A 22,027-nucleotide genomic window follows, 5' to 3' on the forward strand; every position below is an offset into this window, starting at 1 on the left:
CTCTCACATGAAAGACGTCTTTTGTGATGCAGAATTAAAGTAGCACAAAGATAATACTCCCAATAACATGCAGATACTGCCTATCTAGCTTATCTGATGTGATTGCATGGCCTCAATACAAACAGTGTTTTTTGAGTTTGTTCTCTTGCTCGGAGTTGGGGTGCACAGTTTATATTGCTGTTGCCTTGCTACCTTAGTTTCAAGGACTAATTATTACATTATTTCCTGTTCCTGTAACTTGTGACTTGGACAAAGAAACATAGATGCAAAAGATTTTGTTTCAACTGTAGAAGGACAGAATCTGATGTAATTGGGTTATAGTAGAAATTGAACCATAATTGGTGGTAGGTACTGTACTGAAAATAACGTTGTTAGAATATTGAGGCTCTGAAAGCTGTTTTGATATGCTCTATTAGGTTTAAGTGTACAACTTCTGTTGTAGATGCAGTATGTGCTAAGTGTTGAAGATTTGTGATTGGCTTATGTTTCCCACCATCTTCAGTTGTCACTTTAATGCACCCTGATGTTAACTGTGTAATAAAGCATTTCTATTATTACACAGAAAATAATCTTAATTTACTTTTTAAATTTATTTTGATTCATTTTGTTTTACAATTCATAGTCATTCGCTACCTTTACCAAGTGCCCAATTTCTGACATTACTGTACATTAAAACTTTTCACTGTCTGTGTGTATCTAGGAGGACATGAACCTGAATGAGGAACGCAAAGCGCCTCTGCGTGGAAAGGACTTGAGCACCAAACGTGAGATGGTGGTCCAGTACATCTCAGCCACCGCCAAATCTGTAAGTGAGAGTATAAACCCAAGTGCTGTATCACTATGAACTGAAGTGTACTGTATAATTGTAGTGGGTGGGTTGAAGTATCATGACACTCCACCCGATTCTCCAGAATGAGTTTAACTTGATCCTCTCCTTTATTGCTTGCTTTTTCATCCTTTCTTGCTCACTCCCACTTCTGTCATTGTCTCGCTCTCCACTCCTCGTGCTTGACTCCTACATCTTTAATTGCAATTTTGATATGTTTCCTTCATTGATTTCCCTCTTGTGTCACAATCTATTGGATATAAATTGTAGTCACTCACTCACTCAACAATAGGTGGATGGTCAGCGCTTGTCCAGTCATGTGTTGGCATGAAAATTGTAGGGGGCCCGGTTGTGTTCTTGCATTTGAGTTCTTTTTGCTCAGCGGTGGCGGTGCAATGCTTTGTTATTTGGGTATAAAATTCAGTCAGCCTCTTGATTTAGCAGCAGTATAACTATAAGGAGCACAACCACCAAATACAGAGGTGAACAGATTTTAAACTATGTTCAGCATGAGCCTATTATAAGCTTATATTCATGCCACATTATAGCTAGCTTCACAATATATTTATGTTTGCTCTGAGTGCTTATCAGAACAATTTTGTCGGACTGGTTACTATCAGTTGCTTTATATTTAGATTATTGATAATTCAAATTCGATTTATCATGCCCATTCTTGTAGAGTAATCTTGAACTTGATACTTAATCATTGTAGTCCAAAAACAGTGATAAAAAGTAAGGGGTTTTGACGGTAATCCTTGAATGTATGATGAATTCTTGTATCCTCTGTTGAAGTTATGGCCAACCTTGTGAGGTGAAATTCACATCGGCACAGAAGGAAAAAAGTTGTTCCTGCCCCCATTGCTTCCCGAACCTGGTAGCGCTCTCTTGACATCATCATTTATTACCTTCCTCATTGTTATGGTAATTAACTGGCATTATTGATAATGATGATTATCTGAGATGATTGAATTCCTCACAGGGCCCATTATGCTTTGTGAGCGCTGATATTTTATTCAAACGAATAATGTAATCTTTGTAGTCAAAGGACAGAGGACAAAATGTGACGTCTGTCAGCACCCTGCTATCACATTGAATAGGACTAAAGGAGGGGGATGGTTGAATGTCAGTGATGATGTATCTGTGCATACACAGATTCATGCAAGTGTGCATACAGTTACACTTCAACACCTGTACATCCACACACTACGTCACATGCTGATAATGCATAAAGACAGCTTTTACTTGACGTTTTGGGGACATTTGTGTGTTACGCTGATAATAATGTGACACGACCACCAAATCCCCTTTCAGTTAGAGACATTATACATACAACTACTGGCTTACCTATGGCTATGTAAGATGCTGACTAAGAGTATATCAGGAAATTGCGACTAAATCAAACAACAACTTTTTTGCAAGTGTAAAATTACATTTTACTTAAAGTAAAAAAATAAACAATGTGCCCTAAATTATATGAGATGATGCGTGTGCGTTAATGAACCATTTTCATTTGCTTCGGAAATAAGTTTGCTCATCATCAGATATTTTTACTTGTTTTAAATAAAATGACCTCAATAAAACTCTACCTGACTGAATATATTTTGAAAACTGACTACTGTTTAAACTATTAAATGAAATTGATATTCTGTGGTCCTTTTAGCTCCTGATAGAGAAAATCTATTCATAAAAATCTGAGTAACTGTGACGCAAGAGCATTCCAGTCTGAAGCTTGTGAGCATGTTGTATCAACTGACTCATAGTAATCCTTTGTTATTTAGCATTTTAGTGTGATTTGGGTTTCAAAAACTTCTTAACATGAGGGGAATCTTCATAACTACAGAAGCCCATGTATAGCCCAGAATCAGCATAAAGTACAGTTTGTCAACAAATAGCTCAAAAGTTTTATATTGTTTTAAAATTTCGATACCTATGTCAATCTTTGTAAGGCAGGTGTCATGGTTGCTTTAATGTATTTAGGTAACTGCCTTGTTTTTGAAGAACAGTCCAGTTTTTCCACTCAATTTATATATATGCATGTGTGAGCCTGTACATTAAAAAATCCCACCACTTTCACAATACAAATTGTATTTCTCTTGCAGGGTTAGGCATGATCTGGAGCTAATATTGCTTGTGGTTTCTGATGAGAATGCATTGTGGACTAAAAGAGAATATGTTGCATTGAAAATGTAAATGGTGATGAATGTAGGACTGATGCAATTTGCACATGTTTGAGTGTCTCTTTTTTGCTGTGGTGTCTTCACTGGTAATGTCACTGCATCTTTTTCTACTAAAGATGTCTGCAGCTTTGTGTTATTGCGGTTTTTGGGCTTTTGAAGGGCTTTACATATTTTCAGCTCAATTTCCTGTTTGTTTTTGTTTCTTTTGTAGATGATCCGGAAAGAACATCTGATGAGATAGTGACTTTGATATTACTCTTACAGAAGCAACATTTTTTAAGCTTATATTTGTATTGCAGCCATGACAATATAAGCAGGACATCCGTGAATTTCACCAGCTCCCCCAGGCCCATTTCAGTACTCAGATTTGTGCATTTAGTCTCAACCAACCCTCTCTCTTTCTTGACCTACAGCTATTGCAGAGTATGCAGAGTAAAATGCTTTGGAGCTTGAAGTTTAAATCAGTAAATATTGTTGTAACAGGAAATATCCCCCAGTATTGTTTCCCCTTTTTCTTGTCTGTCTCTGCAGACCTGCTCAATTGAACATGTGCTTTGGCGCCACACAAAAAGTAACCTTGTTTTTTTTCTGCAGCAAAAAGTGGAAATTTTGAGCTTGACAATCTTTAGGTACTTGAGGTTTTTTGTATATTCATCATTCATGCATGTTGATATACCACAAAGGCTACAGTACTGTACCTCCATAAAGCTAGCGTCTGGCGTCAAATGATAGTTAATATGAGAAAAGGGTGTTCATTACTTTGTTTACTCTTGTAAAATATGTCATTCAAATGAAAGTCAAAGCTTTTTTTCTGCCCCTTGTGAATTGCCACCTCTCTACTAGTCTATCACTAGGCAAGATTGAGAACACTCCCATACCCTACCAAGGTGCCTCAGCAGGAGTCTAGCAAATTACCCCCAACACAAAATGGAATGTCTTTTCAAGGGAGAATTCTACATTGACCCTGTTCATTTGAATATGAGCTGTGTTTTAATGGTATCCAGCTCTCCTTTTGCAGGAGTCTGTCTGTGGATGTCCTTGACCATCAGCTTTGCATGAATAGTTGCCTTTCTCGCCCACCTCACTTCTTGTTCTTTTTTCTTTCTATAAATGTGTGCCAACCTCATTAAAACTGCCAAAATACCTTTTACACTAATGCAATTACTTATTTCTCAGAGATCTACTTTGTCTACCGACAGTGAATATTTTCTTGTTTCATTTCAAACGTGCTGTATCTCAGATGCGGGAGGTAGAGTGATGGCAGGGTCTTGTATGGGGGATTGTCCAGTGTTTGTTTTATTCAAATAATGGTTTATTTGATGTGACCATCAATGTGCCACTTTGTTCTCTTAATGGAGCCTGGCATTTAATCAGATCATCCAGGCCCTTTATTTTTACACTGTTTATGCAGTTGTTTATGCAATTAGTATGTATTTCATGATGATATTTATTTCATGAAAAAAGGTTTTTAAATATATACTGTACATTGCTGCACACAGTGACTTGTCCTTAGTTTATTAATACTGTAGTATGAGAGATGTTCAATAACAGATCTCACTATGTAGTTATACCTCAACACTACACAGGTTATCAGTTGGGGTCTGAACTGAGCAGAGTTTTGCTGTTGTTTTAGTGAGAACAAGGTGTTACACTGAATGCAAAATACAAACTTGTTAGTGAAACTGTGCTGTTCCCCTCAAGGTCCTCCCTGTCTATCTGAGCACCCTCAAGATAGTGTCTGTTATTTTGGTCAGACTGCTTTGAAATAAGATTCAAAACTATGTATGCCGTATTCTAGGCATCAACATCTGTGGAAAATATCTAAGTTGTGAGTTACATCAGTGTGGCTCATTTCAAGGTGTCTAGCCAGCGGTTTTCAGATTAAATATTCCCCAGTGTTAGACAGGTACAACCTTGCATTCACTGTCGAGCAAGGAAAACTAGTAGTTTGAAAAGTAGTATGTTCGTCATCAGGTGGGGGCATGTGTAAAACAGACTTTATAGCTATCGTAAACTCTTGAGGGATGGAGAGGGGGAATTAAGCATCAAATGGCCACAGACTTGTAGAGTTTGACAGTGACAATAAAAGAAATGGAAAGGGAGATTAGAAGAGAAGGAAGGAGAGGGTGAGAATAGGAGGAAGTGAAAACGGGAGAGAAAAGAGGTTGTAAAAGACAAGGAGCTCAGTGTGTCCTGTAACTTCCTGCAGTCAAAATGCTTTTTCTCAGACACATGTAGCAGAGAAGGAGAAGCTCAGCCACAGATTAGAATACATTTACTTAGCTGACAGACACCCACCTACTGTGAAACAAGCCCCACAGTTGCAGTAATAAAAAACAATCCTGCTACCTGCCACTATTGACAGATAACAAGGTTAAACTCCAAGAATTGTGCTGACTGCACAGGCCCAAGGTAGCTCCGCCACACAAATTTGACACCTGAAGCCTAGTGCTAATGGCAGCTGATTGATTTCAGCCCAGGGAGACCCCTCTACAGCCTCTTTGTCCACACTAGCCACTGTTCCTTTTGGGGGATGAATCCGTGAATCTATACCAGTCAGTCAGTCACAAGGACAATCACATTTTACCCTGTTAATCATTTAATAAATCCCTTGCGTGGATATTGGCATTTCTAAACCTGTTAATTCATCACTTCCACCGTTGTTGTTGCCATGTATTGATAATACCTTTTGTTATGTAAATACTTTGCGAGTTCTTTTGTCTGTTTTTTTTTTTCATTGATCCACATTTCATATATTTGTCTTATTAAGAATTTGAAAAATTGGAAGCTGCCAAACACAGACATTATCTTCAGTATGTGCCCATAATTACAAAAGTTCTCTTGTTGGCTTTTAAAAAAGTTTATATAGTATGTGCTATAATTGTGTGAAGAATGTTTGTGATGTCACACAAGTTGCGCTAATGCCTCAACGTGTAATGGAGACGATTCTCCGGCCTACTAATGATTGTGCTGTTTGTGTCTTTTTGCACATTAACCTTCTCCGCTGATCGCTGCATGCAGATAACTGGGAGCAAAGTTGCGGTAAGTAGCCCATTATTTATTTGGCTTCTGAATCTTGTTCCTTCTATGTATCTGTCTTTTTTCAACCCCCTAAAAACACACAAATACACATTTTTCATCTTTTGGAACAATGTCGAGGAGCATGTTCCAATATGTCCAAGTGAGGTCACTTTTACGGCCTGGATTTTATATTTTCAGCCCTGATATTGCTAATGGCTTGTAATTTGGAAAGGCTATAAATGGCTAAAACAATTTCTGTATGTAAATGGTAGCACTTTCAAATGAGGGATTTTAAAATTATACAGCCTGAAAATGAACTGGGAGGCCCTTTGTTGGGTTTTGCTGTTTCTCTTCTGAAATAGATTGTATTTAACACCTATTAGCATTTGAATATAGTAATACCAACAAATAACGATAGCTTTTACACAAATACTCATAATCTGCAATCTAATGTCTTTATCAGAACATGGTGCATCTAAATGGTTTCAACTGTGCTCATTCTGTCTGTGAGACATAACGCATACTGAGAATACATATCACTTAATAAGGCTCTGAGCACATACATTGTGTACACATGCGTACACAAACTGTACACACACACTGAACCTAGTAAACAGTGAGAAAGATATCAAGTACATATGTTCTGCCTAGAACAGATATGTTGGCCTATGTTAAATTAGTGGAAGCATTCATGTTTATATATTTGAATTTGCAGGCAACAACCCGGTTGCCTTGTGAAAGAAATTAAGCCCACAAGACTGTTTTCTTACAAATGCATTGTGCTGTTTTTGTTGTTGTCATTTCACTCTACCTCTTCCAAGTTTATAAAAGACTCAGATAATCTTAACAAATTTAATTTATACCATCAATTTATTGGCAAGACTTTTTAGTTTCTCCACACTGTAATATACAAGTTGCTTATTTTCTATTTCAAGATCAAATAAGGTGGAACCTTGTTGGCTTTTTAAGAAAAGTTTTTAGATTTTTGTTTTTTTGGTGCTTCTCTGAAAAAAAAGAAGAAATGCTATGGTATTGGTTTAGCAAGTACTGAATTATCACTTTAAATGGTATTTCATTGCCTTTTGAGAGCCTTGTAAGGATTAAGAGGACTGTAAAGCTTAACAGGAACACAGACAAGGTAAAACAGCACACTGTGACCTGGCTTCTGCTCTGCCCATGCTCACAGACATACCTCGTTCTTTGAAGCATTTTACAGAGACGTTTTGTATCGATTGCATTTTCTCCTTCTTTGTCAAACTGTTCTTTTGTGCTTGGTTATTTCTGTGGGAAGAGTGGGCTTTTGGTTTGGCCTGTATGGACATGGATGGAGTAGCTCACAATCAGCAGCAGTGGCCACATTGTGTTCAGTAAATGGAATATGACAGAATTACCCCAGCTTGTATCATGACCGCTCATCTGAGAGGATGCCCCCTTTCAGAAGTTCTGCAAACCACGTAAAAAGGTGCCAGACACCCTGGCTGTCAAGACGTTTCTTCAAACTCAAGAGTATACTGAAGCATTTGATTTGACCTTTGTAACCTCTGTGTCAATCCTGCAGCGGTAGCCTACAGATATGGCTAACATAGTGAAAACTATGAGCTGTCATTCATAAAAGCTCCACTGAAAGAGGGAAAAAAAGGGAAAGCGCTTAGCCTGGTTAGCCTATTGTGGGCTGCGGTTAGCTCTGTGCTTTGCTGGCAGATTCCCATTTTCACGCTGTCAGTGTGCGTCGGTGGCATAGAGCGCTCTCAGCTGTGCTGGAAGGAGAGTGTTGGTTAGGATTGTCTATAGGTAACACACAACTGTAACTCCTCTGTCTCAGGCATGAAATCTCTCTCTCGCTTTCTCCTCACCCAGTACAGAATGAGTTCGGAATAGAGGACTGCGTGAATTGGCTCTAATCTAGTCTGACCAGCGTGTAAGTGTGCAACACTGCTAAATCTCGTATGCTCTATTCGCCTCCATAAGTAAGATTGAGGGAAATATTAGCAGCACACATACCTGGCTAACAGCATGCCTGCAGGTAGACCAGAACAGTCCAGATGGACCAGACACCTCGTTTTTTGCACTGTGCTGCAGCTGCCAGTTGACCACTATGACGGCTTTATAGCATCAGTCTCTGTAAAGATTGGCCTGATTTACGTCACAAGTCGAGGGCCACGTTGTAGCAATCCGTCAATGAGTCCTGCGGTGTTACTGTGAAAGTAGACTTCCATCTCCCTGCACTACCATTGACGGGCTCTGCAGCTCAGAGGAATGCTGCTGACACTATGACAGTGAGAGCGCACATAAGCGAGAAAAAGGGTGTGTGCTCCATGTGTTGAAAAGCAGCATTCTCCAGACTGCAGGGAAGTGATCAATCTCTGTATGACTGGACAGATGACTGCGTATTTCCATGTTGACATGCTGGTCAGCTCTAAGATGTCAGACGGTGATGGTTAGTGCAGTTGTGTAAACATGTACAGTACATCTCTGTGTATGGTTGCCAGTATGAGGATTTGACCAAATAGCCAAAAACAGCTCAGACCTGAGAGAAACTTGAAATCCTCACAATTAAAAAACTACTAACTAACGTCTTGGTGTTTTTACTTGAAAAATTAATCTAACTAATTGTCAGATTTTTTCTTTATTAATTTTTTGTCACTCAGCTTTTGACTTAACATTTTTATCATTATTCCCAATACAATGAATGACCTTCACATCTCAGCGCAGTACTGGTCCTACCAGCTTTCTTAGTTTGTCGCACCAGCACATGATTTGATCACACCCTTTTTCTTTTATATGAACAACAGTTCCTCTTTCGCAATGTTATAGGCAACATTAAACTTGATGACTATTGTTGTGAAAGATTTTCTACCAGAGACTGAACACGATTAAACACACAAAACACTGATGGGTTTAAGGTAGATATAGGAAACAGACAAACCTTATCACAAGAAGTCAAAGGAGAGTCTCTCAGTAGAAAGAGTCTTACAATCATCTTTTATAGTTTTTCATAAGACAAAGAACTTAGTTAGTTGGTTAACTATACTTCTACCCAAACACATCAGCCAGTAGGATAGAAACTTATATGATGTTCACAGCGCATGAACATCATATAAGTTTCTATCCTACCTAAGACGGTCATAGCTCAGCTTATTTCCATTTATGGTAAGACGACAGGCTGCTTTATATGTAAGCCCCCCTGGAGTCATAAAGCATCTGTCTAAGGCCCCTGGGAGAGACCTTGAAACTTCTATAGGAGCATCACCAAAAGTGAATGAATGATAAACCAACTTCTCCTTCACACTATTTTATTCTCCTCTGTTGAGTGACTTATCTCATACAACTGCTGAAAACAAAGTGGGGAGGGGATCAGTGTTTTGGGTGATGCATTGGACCCCTGCAGGTTTTTTGTTTCTTACTCTCAATGTGCAGCCTCACAGTTTCAAGCTTAAACTGTGATGACCCGGTAACAAATTTAAAGTTGCCCGCAATGGATGCGCCACATTGCCTACAATACACACACAGTAGAGCATTCCCCTCATACTGCAACCACTGGTACTGCGTTAGCCATTGTGGTCAAAAATAGTACTTCATTGGCTCAGTTGATCTTTCCCTGCCTGCACCGACGCTCTCCCTGCAGCCTGCACTCTCATCATTAATTGTGTCTGAGTCGGGACCTCTCGTTGACTCTCCCTTTCCACCAGCCTCCTCCTCTCTCTCCTCATTTTGTTTTTTAAAGTAATCAGCTATAGACCACTTTATCTTTGGAACACGGTAACATCAATAATAGGGAAGAGACCATCTAAGCCAGTGAATAAGAAAAAGAACTACTTTCAACCACAATGGCTAACGCAGTACCTGTGCCGGAGGGGCACCAAAACAGCCTAATGATCATCATGCACACACACAAATGCGGCCGTGTGAAATTTTAACCCGCACACTGTCAAAAAAACGGTCACAGATGCGACCATTTTGGTCGCATTCTGGAGCCCTGCATCTGTTTCTGCTGCATGATTGGTTGATTTTGTGTTTAGCCAAGGTGAATTACCTGTCCCCTTGGTCTTGTTTATTTGTAACTGCTGAGGATTAACAGAACGAAGGATAGCCAGTAAACAAGTTGTTATAGATAAGGCAGAGGATTGCGAAGCATCCAGATGGGAAATGAGGGAGACAAAAAGAGAAAGTTGCGTGGATATGAGAACATACAGACATCTGGCTCCTCTTTAACTCCAGTCAAGTATTCATTCCCTGTGCCAGGAGTGCTTATGAAAGACCTTTTAAAAAAAGAAAAAGAAATATGGTGAACCTGAAAGGAAATCAGGCACCCTCCCTCCTTCATTCGCCTCTTTACCTTTTAAAATCACATGCCTCAAAAGGCTTTTTGTTTCAAGCAAGCTATTAAACTGGGTGCTGAGGGTTGAGCAGATTTGATGTGGCACATGTCCTTGTGCTTTAAAAGAATGGCAATGAAAAATTAATCAATAGCGTGTGCCTCCCATGCCCTGAGCCAGTGTTCACCATAGATTCCATCTTAAATTAAGATCAAGGAAACATGCTCTGGAGGGGAATGTTTGAATAAGATGTTTCTTTGATTGTCTTAAAGCTTCTTTTAGAGTTCATCTGTTGAACATAAAAAGTTGTCTGAGAGTGAAATGAGGAAAGATTTATCTGACAAACCACTGTTGAATATCATGTCTGCAAATCTGGAGTCAGCTGTCCTTTTTAATGGATATTGAATATTTGCTGCCTTATTTTCTCAAATGCGTTTTTGCCTTTACTGGGAGGAGGGGGAACATAGGACAGTACCTCTATGCTCTCACTGGTAGAATACTTAATACCAAAAATATGGGCACCTGCACATCAAAACATTGCTCTGCAGTACCGGTACTGTTGAAAAACTAAGGGGGTACCATAACATTTTACTCACCACCTCTGTTGTAGAGATTTTGGAAACACAAGCTTTGTATGAGATGATATATGTTAAATTTAAGTTTTTTTGAAAGCTTTCGAAAGCTTATGCTCCTTGCCCCAGGTGATGTAGTTCTTGCCAATCTCTGCATCTCATCTCTACACTAGAGGTGGAAAATAAAGTGATCAAGTATACGTGATTGTGATTACCAGCTGAAAAAGAGGTGTGGCAATCATATCTTTAGTATTTTAACAACAACTAATAGATCTCCATAAATATCATATGATCTGTAGCAAAATTGCATGTGCATTGGTTAAAGAAGACAAAATTATTTACTGCCTTGTGTCACTGGGAACAGTCTCAGAAATTATGACAGCATATGCTTAAGTTAAATTAGCAGCAGTCCCAAGCAAAATAACTGTCTAACAGGACATACAAAGTACTGACAGGGGTTCCAAGTATTGCAAATTGACATAAAACATAACATTACCCACAGTTGTAGCAGTGATTGCAGTAAAAATGTATTAACTTTATTTTTTGGCCAGTGGAGAGTGTGGACAGCCATGTGCTAATGGCAGCCAGTTGTGTTTGTTGGAACACACAACCAAGCCAGAGGTACTACTGTGGTAGATGGGAAGTTTACCCTTGGGTCACCTGTATGACCCCTGTAACTTAGTTACTTTGAGTAAAGTTAAATTTCTTTTTCATAAAGTGTTTCTTTTTACACCTTGTACATTGTCATCAGAGCAGTACTTCATATTGTGGGGACGAACAGATATACTGCAGTTGCCTAGAGCTCCGCCAGGATGATGACACACAAACATTTACAATGCTCGTTCTCACTCCCAACCTTTTGTATTGTGATTTGTCGACATATTTATATACGATTATTACACTTCTCTCTCAAGATTCTGTGAACTCATATTGAATTTTGGAAAGCAACGGAATCTGAATAATAGTGATTAAAAATTGAATAAACAATTGCATTGTACTGGAGTGGCTGTTTCCGTCTTACCCACCCTTGCAGACTTTTTATATATATATATATATGAAATTTAACAGAGTGGCAAAGTTCACTTTGATGAAGTATAGATATACTAGTATACTTAATTTGACTTAATTGGTTCGTTAGTAGTGTAATAGCTTGGGCCAAATTTGTCATATAATGTTGAACTTTATGGTCTACATAAGATATATCAATTAATGTTGCTAGTTTCTGCTGAATGGCTTGTCCTCAGGCGTTCATGGCTGGATCGACCTTTGTGGGCTTTGGAAGAAGCAAAAGGCTAGCTGTGACAGAGGGTGGGCTGTGTGGGAAGGATTAAGTCAACACCAGCCCCCACTGGGGATAGGAAAAGAGGTTACTTTTCCATCAGCATTTGTCTTCTTATCGTTTTTCTTTTTCAGTATTTATCTTTTCATTCGTTCCTTCCTTGCTGCCCTTTTCTCTTCACACATTTCCTCTCCTTACCTATAAAACATATGTTTTTTTTCAAAGGCAGAAACAATCGTTCCTCTTCAATCAGAAGGGGAGAGCTGGATCTTGTTATTTTGAAGGGAACATGAAAGGCTGGAGTGGTCACAGTACACTGATATTGGATTGAACAGTGGCAATGGCATTGCTTTATAGTCTCAGTGTATTTGTGTATTTGTGTGTGCACATGCTTGTATGTCTGTGCATGTGGTAAGTAGCACTGTTTTTCTCCATGCAGTTACAATAGACTTGGATATTACAGCTTGGATTTAGATATTGTGCAGGAGAGATAGAGTATGATAGAGTATTTTTGAGAAGGGGAGTGAGGAAAAAATAGGATTCTTAGTTCTCTTGATTGCTTATCTGGATTTTATGTACTGTGTGCACATCCCTATACCAGTGATGTAGCTTGTGAGTACTGGCTATGCTCTCAGTTGTACATCTCTCCCCCACAGCTCTGTCACACACTCAACGCCACTGTCGGCATGCTCAGCTCGGCAGGAGACTCCTGAAGGGCCGCATTAGGCTCCATAAACTTTATAGCATATTTTTACAACTTGCCTCTCTGTATGCATCCACCATCACATCCCATCGCATCTGCTTTAACTGTTCACACAGCTGTGAAATTCCGTGTATCCCCATGTTTTATGGTTGCCTGCTCCTCCAGTCACTCTCGATTTCTTTATTTGCTTCTTTAGCTTTTTGATATCCTTCTCTACATCTGTGTATATTTAGTATGTTATATGCTTTGGTTGATGGAGTTGTCTGTCAAGATTTGAAAGGAGAATGCTTGCAACAGGTGACGTGATGATGCACTTCTGCTCATAACCTTGCCAGACTCTCGTGCTTTTCTAATTGATCCAAATGCAGATTCACACTGACAATATGTGGACTTCGATTCCAGTGTGGGCGGTATCCACAACAGCATACGCAAAGACCCTGCTGATTTGAAATAGCTGTTTCACAACTGACACAATGCATGTTTTAAGGACAGGGAGGACAACAAGAGGCAGCAATTGAAAGGGGCCTATGGTCAACATGAGTGTAAACCAAAGTTGTTGTAGCTGCCGTGTTTGGAGATAGTCACATTGATGGCCTGTTTATAATCCTCCCCTACTCTTGCAGTAAGCCCACCAGGCCCTGTGGGAGCGCCTTACTGCTCAGCCAACTAGTCCACTCAGCACAACAGAGTGCTAACAAGCTATAGTCTCTGCCTATCAGCCACAGTGCTTTCATAGTGCTGTCATACTCGGAGGCACAAGAGTAAAGCCACATAATCGCCTCATCAACAGCCAGGTTCTCCCCGATTCCCCAGACAGCTCTCTGCAGTAATGATTGGTGACATGATCAAGGCCAGATCACTTGCTGTGTTATTGTCTGCCCTGCAGTTTCCTTTCTAAGGGTGCTCAGGAGAGATTGGCCACAGTTTTAAAATGGCAGCCTTCAAGCTGTATCACTGTTTAGCTGTTTAGTGGCAGCATGTGCCTGGCGCTTCTTCCCTAATGAATGAATGAAAAAAATTAATGAATGAGTAGAAATAAACTAGCCATGTGCGAGACATGAAGACTCAGGCTGCTATGGGTTGGTTGAAGCTTGATGGTTAAAGTGGGTTAGCTGCACCTGAGAATGAAGGTTTTATCCTGAGTGAGTTGGCATTCCCTCTTCTTCATGCACGATGGCTAGGATGGTCTTAAATTGCCAAACTGGCGGCAGCTTATTGCAAATTACATGGTCTCTTCTCCTTCCATTGTACCCTGCCAAAATTTGTAGCTGTGTATTAAAGCAAAAGAATAGTATTGAGTAGGTCTTTAGGGATGTTTCACAACAGTGCTGATGGCATGGGATTGAAGTTTTATTGGGCTTGATGAGAATGTATCATTCTCATTGCCATAAGCACAGTATCTGGTCATGCATGGTCATTGTCTGCCTCTACTCAGACAGAGGTGGCAACAGCTGCAGCGCGCCAGCCAGTACTGTAGTACTGAAGGCCAGCACTTGGTGGCAGTGGGTGCCCACTGAATTGGCCAGCTGGTGCAGTGCATAAGGGCTGAAAAGCCACATTGTTGCTATGGAATTGACCTAATGGGTTTTCTTAGCCCACGTAAAACACCACTATCTGTTCCACTAATACCATTTGTTAGACGTCTGATCTTTAAAGGGGAGAATAAGTGTGAAATGACTCAACAGCATTCAGATTGGTCTGTCTTTTCTGATCAATACTTTTACTCTCCTACTCTGGACGGAGAGGGGAAAAAGGATAAAGAACAGATTAATCATTATTACTTTTCCTGTATACAGATTCAAAAGTGAGTCTTCTTCTGACATGGTGGAAGATTGCCGACCTCTGCTGGTTCTACGCCTTTTTCTTTTAACACTTCACTTCTAAAATCAAGGCCTGTAATGAAATTGTGTTATCTTACCTGCTATCGACAAGACCTGTTGTATTGACGGCTCTTTTATGCAATCATACCTGAATTATTTATTATATCAGCCCCACACTGATGACCAGATGTAGTCCCATACCAACAACACATCTGTTATGCTCATAGAACTACACCATTGATATCATGGTCTTTCCCTCTGGTTCTCTCTGTATATCCCTCATATATATTATGCCTGTAGCCTGACACCACATCACTATCTCACTCTCTTTGTGTGTTCCATCGCAGTTGCTTTCCCTCAGAGATATGAACATCAAACCTCTATCTCTTTTCTAACCCCACCTCACCATGCAAGCAATATTTGCTTATTGACACCCTGGGCACTTGACATGACACAGACTCTTGCCCACATGTGTTAGGCTGAAACGTGGTCTCTGCTGGGTATGGCTTTCATTTATGGCTCAGGTTATTTTCCAGCATAGAAATCGATGACAGTGGCGGAAAGGCACATCTTTGCTCACCCACACACGTTGTGCTCGCTATTTTGACTTTTTGCACCTTGTAATTCGGCTCAGGAGCCCCCCCTAATATACCACATCAATTTTTAATGCACAGCCGTATGGTGGTCTTGTTTTTCTTCAGGTACGGTGCCAAATAAAAATGAGTAAAATAAAATAAAAAATCTTCTTCCCTGCTGATATTTTCACATATTCCGGAAAGGCTTTTGTCTCTATCAATTGCAGGTCAAAACGTATCAAGCACTTCTTTAGAATGAGGCCAATTACTCGATATTGGCCTGAGGCTGATTTGATGGTAGATGTATAGTCTTCCAAATGGTGATGTCCTTGATGTTGGCTATAGACCCAGCATGTGAGGTGACATCCAATCATGGTGAGATGGCTGACCTGTCTTTTTATGTCCTGAGTGGTCTTGAGAGATGATCTTTTTAATGCTGATTGGGCGAATGTCTTCTTCACATCTGAGATCCTAGCCCTGAATCAAAAAAAGTCTGCTACAGGATGTGATAAAGTCACAGGACCTTACAATGCAGACCCCTGATGTGTATAATTACACAGTCATTTAATAAGACAAGCAGCAAATTCAGTGCCATGTGTGAGGTGTTTTTCTTCTTTTCTGTCAAGATTTCCCATGTTAGCTTTCAGTTGGCTGTCTCTCCTGCCGACGGGTGTTGTTTGCTTGATTGTTTGTATGTCACCTCACATGTCTCTGTGTGAGGAGGAAGAATTTGCTTCCACAAAAGAATGAAATTGAGAGGGAAAAAAGTTCCTTCCAAGCCCTGCAAGTAGAACAAAAGAACTGAAAAAAAAAATCTTGATGTTATTATGCCTGCAACATCTTCTGAGCTTCTGATAAATGAACTAAGGGTTCTAAAATTGTCATTTGAATTATGCCTTTCATCTCCCCATGGTTTTTAGTGAAGCAGTTCAGCCCAAGTCTCAAGTGAATGTTTTTTCTTCCCCTGTTTGCATATCTGAACAAGCGCCATAACTGTAATGAATTCTATTATTTTAAAACCAATTACTGTTAGTTGGGAGCTTTTTTCACCGCCGTTGTCGTGCTCTCTGAGGAATAGTGCTGTTGCAGTGTCGACTGTACTCAACCCTGATGGTATTTCTTCCTATTTCCCTAACCACCCATACTAATGTAGTTTTCTGGTGTTTGTATACAGTACCTCCTCCATACACAGCATGAGCGTTCATATGAACCAGAGTAAAAGAATCAGAGCAATGAAGGATTTTTTTTGGTATGTATTTAGTTGAATAACATTTTGTGTGATTGGTTAAATTCTCTAGAAGCCAATGCAGTTTTTGAATGAAAGGGAGATCTAAATAAAGCACCAGAAATACAAGGCACATTGTGTTTCCTTGGCCATGATTTCTTAACGGCCGATTGCAGGGGTAAAACTAATGATTTACATCCTTTTTGAATTGTATTTATTTTAATTGAGGTTTTTAATAAAGTATTTTTTTTACAAAAGGTAATACCTCACACTGTATTTTCATGTTTTGTCTTAGAAATCCTTTAAGTTTTCCATTTAAAGCTGTACTAGTAAATAGTGAGACCAAAGAAAAAAGCTCAAAGGACTACAAATGTAATGCCAATATTTGATGTCACATTAAATATATTTGTAGAAATTAGACATCTCACAGTATGATTTTCTGCACGACTTTTAATTATCTGTATGTTTGTTTAAATGTCGTCCTCAAAGACTGGCATAAGTAAGACAGTGTGAATAGGTAGAGACGTATGCATGGGATAGAAGGCCTATGCTGATTGGAATTTCTGGAAAGGTTTTTCATCCTTTCCCTTTTGTTTTATTATATGTAATTAATGCTTCATGGTTTAACAGTGGAGTGTCGTTTAAACTCATGTTAGACCACACTGTTTTCTTTTGTTCATAGGAATTATATTTATTCTAGATCACCAAAGAATAGTACAGACACTTTTACAGACACTATTACAAAGTTTCCCCTTTTGAAGCTGCCCTCCATTATTTTCTTTTCTAAGCATAGGACTAATTGGATCCTTCTTCTGTGCTTAGCCAGTGTTTGGAGGTGGACCTTTTTGTTCAATTTGTTCAAATTTTTTTCCTGTAATACAGCCACTTACATTCCGCCACTTGAATCCCCAGTTAGCAACTTCAAGTTGCATACTTGGAAGTTGTGGTGAACTCTACAGAACTGAAAAAAGGTTTTTATACACCGTATACCGTAAAAAACATATAGTATGTTCCGATATGCATCTACATTCACACACAGTAAGAGAGAGAAGGAAAAAGTGAGAGATAAGACATGTTCACTCGTTAATAGCCAGCCACTCATTCTGTCCAAAAGATTGATTTATAGCTTATTTAATAAGCTGAAAGGTTACCTCAAAACAGATTTTCTCCATAATTGACCTGCTGCTCGATAAGTATTCATGTCAAGCTGGACTGTTGTGGTATTTCTAACCCCATCCCGCCAGCCCCCCTTCCTCTCTCTCTCTATCTCTTTCATGCTTTCCCACTGATATCACGGTGCCATGATTAGTTATTAGAGGAAGTATGAAATATTCAACATGTTGTATTTTTGATGTTACAGGGTGGGGTCCAAAACCTGGGCACAATGGCTGTAGCATTAGTTAGCATCGCTGAATGTTCTCTTAATTAGCTCACTTTGCCCAGCAGCTGTCTGCTATTAGGTTCCTTTGTTCCAGATGTTATCTCATTAGAATGGCATTGATCATCCTAATTGCTCTGGGAGAGATTATTGGTCCACATTAGTGTGACCCGCTTGCTCCCTCTTTCCCTCAGGTCAAAGCACACTAGCTTCACCCATCCATATGTTCAGTTGATGTTTTAAGTATGGCGGCCATTTCTTCTAGTCATGGTTACTTGTATGTGGAATGCCAGCAAAAAAGAAGCAGGAATGGCCCTGAATAGTGCTGCATGCCAGTTGCAAATAGGGTAGTTTGTGGACATTAAGCCCATTCTCAGTGTTTTCACTGGGCTAATGCTTATTGTACACAATTCCCTGTCTGTGAATTGGCCCTAGTGTCATTGCACAAATGGATTTTTTTAATAAATAGTTGGAAAGTACGTCTTACCAGTTACCTAGCCTGTGAAAGTCAGGTTTTCTAAAGCAAGGACATTTGGTATTGTGTCCTTTTATATTCTAAACATCTAATATAAATACAATTCAGTATTCGGAGTCATTGGTGAAGTTGAGAAGTATCATTGATATTATTCTACATTCAGAGCTTTTATTTTGTGTATGTGTGTTTGTGTATCTGCTTTTGAATGGTGTTTTTTTTTGTATCTTTTTGTGTGGGTGTGGTGCTGCAGTGGTGCTGTGATAAGAAGAGAGGTGTCCTGATCTCACAATTTGGTCTTGGTCAGAGTAGCTTTGTGGACAGACAAGGCTTTGCCAGGGCATCGTTGACAGCTAAGAAGCAAGCAGGTACCTCCCCTGCCACAACAAGCACAGAGCACAGAAGTACACAGAAATCTTAAGTGTCTTTTCTCTTTGTTTCCCCTTTCTGCTGGGCTCGAAGCTGGCCTTCTCCAAATTCAGTGAAGCCAGTGAGGCATTTTACATTCATTCTGAGAGAGAAAGCGCAAAGACGGGTTAAAGAAGAATACAATTAGAGAGAGAGAGATGGAGAGAAAGGTGGAGGATTGAGAGTAGGATCGGGTAGAAATGAGAAAGGAGAAAGGAAGTAGTAGTAAGGCAAAGTGACTGGAAGAGAGTTCAAGACAGGGAGAAGCAAAATGTCTTATTACACTCTCCAGCCTGTCCCTCCTTTTCAGTAGTCAGCAGTGTAACTAACCCTGATTTGAACAGTTCCCTCAGACTACAGTGTAAACGTGCCTTTTGTGCCACAATGTGCCTCTGAGGCCTGCTAGTTTTTGACTTTTCCTGCTGCACGAACACCTATTGTATTAACTTGGCACCTCTGTTATATACTTTAGACTCAAATGTGTAGTAAGATAATCATGCCTAATTGCATCCATCCCAGTGGTTCAGTCTTCCAAGTTTTCAGGCTCCACGGCCTAATGAAAACAGAGAGGCATCAGTTTAATTATCATGTACTCGCTTCTTATTGAGGAGAGATTGTTTTTATTTGGAGCCCTAATGAATTTCTCATCAGTTTGTTATTAACATTGTGCTGTCTGGGGGTCAAGTGGGGAAGCAGCCAATTACATGGATTTGTTCTCCCTGATGGACAAGTATTCGTACCTCTTAAGAAAGAAATAACTTGTATAAAATATTATGTGAAAAAAACATAGCCACATCTTCCCGCCATCTTCACCTTCAGGTGAAGTGGAATGTGTATGTGCCATTTCTTGTAAAATCTGTGAGTGAAGATTCTCAGTCATCCAGGTCACGATATTTCTAATTCTGTACAAAGGCAACTGGACTTTCTTCACCTCTCATCCAAGAGGCTTCTTCAGTGCTAACTGGCTGGTGGGGAGTCCCCGGCATTTAACCTCTTGTGGGGTCATTAACATCTTGGGAGTCATTGAGGTCACACGTGAGTTGTTAACCAACCCAGCCATCATAGGAACCTTTAGGGTCACATGAGTCATGGTGTGAATGGGTGTTGAGCTACCTGGGAAGGAATGTCTGGGGGAGGACTGCATTGTAAGTGGCTAAACCTCCTCTGTTTAGTCATCGTTGTTCCAGTTTGACGTAGATGGCATCATCAGCTACTTAGACTTTTTTAGAAAGATGATGGTTGGCAGCTGCAGTAATGTAATGGCTTAATCTATAGAAGAGCATCATTTTTTTAAACCATTTTTCACCTGCCAATTTCTATTTGAGCTACTAAAACATTTGGTGTGTTGATTCCGTTTAGCCTCTGTTGTGTATGAGTTGAACAGGGCGGACTGAGTATTCATACAGGGGAATGACAACATGTAATGTTAATTTGACATTCTTATCCATGACCCTGGCTGTATATGGGATGACTTCCTTAACCCTAAAACCCATTTGGAACTAATCTAATGGGATATGAAGGGAACATAATGATGTGTGGGGCCTTGTTATTTGCCTTTGTTCACAAAACACTTCCCTAGTTTATTGCATTTACGGTTGAAGGACTTGATCACTAGTATTATGGCTTTGTAAATGGGAGTCAATAAATTACCCTCTGATTAAAGACGATGCCCTCACTTTAGGTGTGAGAGCCATTTGCTATGCATGGTTAGCATGAGTCTTTTCTGTGTACTAGCTTAATCAGTTTAATTCATCTTTCATTTTAGCTCCCTTCATCTCTGTCACTCTGACCTGTCCATGACAGTTGAACATGGCACAAACATCTCTATGCTGAGTTCTGTAAAGCTTTCACATGCATTTAAGTAAGTCTCTTATCTCTCTCTACACATGATCTATGTACCTTTAGGCCCAGACAGTCCTAAGTATCTGTCTCCTTTTGAGTTGGACATGTTGTTTTATGTAACACTGAAAGCTTGCTGTTGCCCTCACTCCTCTTTTTTCTTCAATTTACTGAACTACTCAGAGCTACCAGATTTCAATTTTAAAAAGAGGTCACCTCCAGTACGCAAATGAAAATAGAATGTTTTTCAAAGAAAGGAAAACTTGCATCTCACAAAGTAATCTTTTCATGAAACACAATTTGTAAAATATTCTTAGGACTAAGAAATCAACTCATTAATAGACATCAATCCATTTGCATTAAAGAACAAAAAGAGAATGAGCTATAGTGGTTATGTTTTTATATGTTTTTCTGTGACTGTGGTTACAAGCAAAAATGTTTAGATTTACAGTTTACTATGAATGTGATGGGCTTTGCAATATAATACAGTAAAATGTTCCAAACTACTTAAGGAACACCAAAGACTGGTATCCACCGTTGTGGACTGTAAAATGTTAGAAAAGCTGAGTTTAGTTTTTCTTTTTTTTTGACATGTATGAACTTTTTCTCTAGGTTAGTCGAATTAACATGTCTTCCCCAATTACCCTTTTTCTAAGTTTTTTGACACAAAAAATAAAAAAGATATTATTTACTCAAGCCAAAAAAAATTTGTTGAAGTCCTGAATTCTTCGCAAAATTTTCTTCTGCAGAGTTTTTTAAACTATGCCTCATCACTGAAAATATTAAGTGGAATTATAGGTTGTGGAAAAACAAGGTTGTGGTAAATAACAAGACAGATGATCCAGGTCTGTTGACAGTAGCTTTATGCATGGCAACAAGGGAGGAGAATTTTACTGCGTTTCTGCTGACCAACATGCTTTGGGAAAAACTGCTGACCCCCCTCCCTCAGCCCACCGGTTTGTTTCATGCATCTTCAAACCTCAGTCACACTGATTGATACACTGTGGAATAGCCTCCAGCTTCATTTTCACATGAAAAACCAAACAAGTTCCCAAAAGCACAGAAGACTTTCAGGCCATTATGAAATGGAAAAACCACAAGCTAAGCAAAATAATAATCTGTTGCGCCCCACCGTATCTCTACCCCCACGCCATTCTATATGTTCGATTAATGAATGTGAAAATAAAATATCGAAGCAAAAATGAATTTAATTTCTTGTGGCAGGCATCATTTATTGATCATGTCTGGGTATAGTTTGGGATATGTTATAACTCAGTAATGGCTGTATAATCAGTCTGCTGTTGCATATTGAAATGCATAAGAATACATTAGGCTTGAATAGGAATATTGGAATGCATTTGAAGATAGAAATTTGACACCAAGAGGTGTTTTGCACAGGTCTTACTGTGCACAGTA

General features: G+C 39.4%; 1 protein-coding gene across 2 annotated transcripts in view; it reads left to right on the forward strand.

Annotated features, from left to right (window-relative positions):
- Positions 1–22,027, forward strand: part of diaph2 (diaphanous-related formin 2) — a 358,243-nt gene that overhangs the window by 21,826 nt on the left and 314,390 nt on the right. For both annotated transcript variants that reach the window (XM_040119669.1, XM_040119671.1), the window contains 2 exons: positions 701–805; positions 6,025–6,045. In XM_040119669.1, coding sequence (XP_039975603.1) covers positions 701–805; positions 6,025–6,045 — 126 coding nt within the window. The remainder of the gene's footprint in view (positions 1–700; positions 806–6,024; positions 6,046–22,027) is intronic.

This window comes from Xiphias gladius, chromosome 23 (assembly GCF_016859285.1).
Source record: "Xiphias gladius isolate SHS-SW01 ecotype Sanya breed wild chromosome 23, ASM1685928v1, whole genome shotgun sequence".
NCBI classification, from domain to species: Eukaryota; Metazoa; Chordata; class Actinopteri; order Istiophoriformes; family Xiphiidae; genus Xiphias; species Xiphias gladius.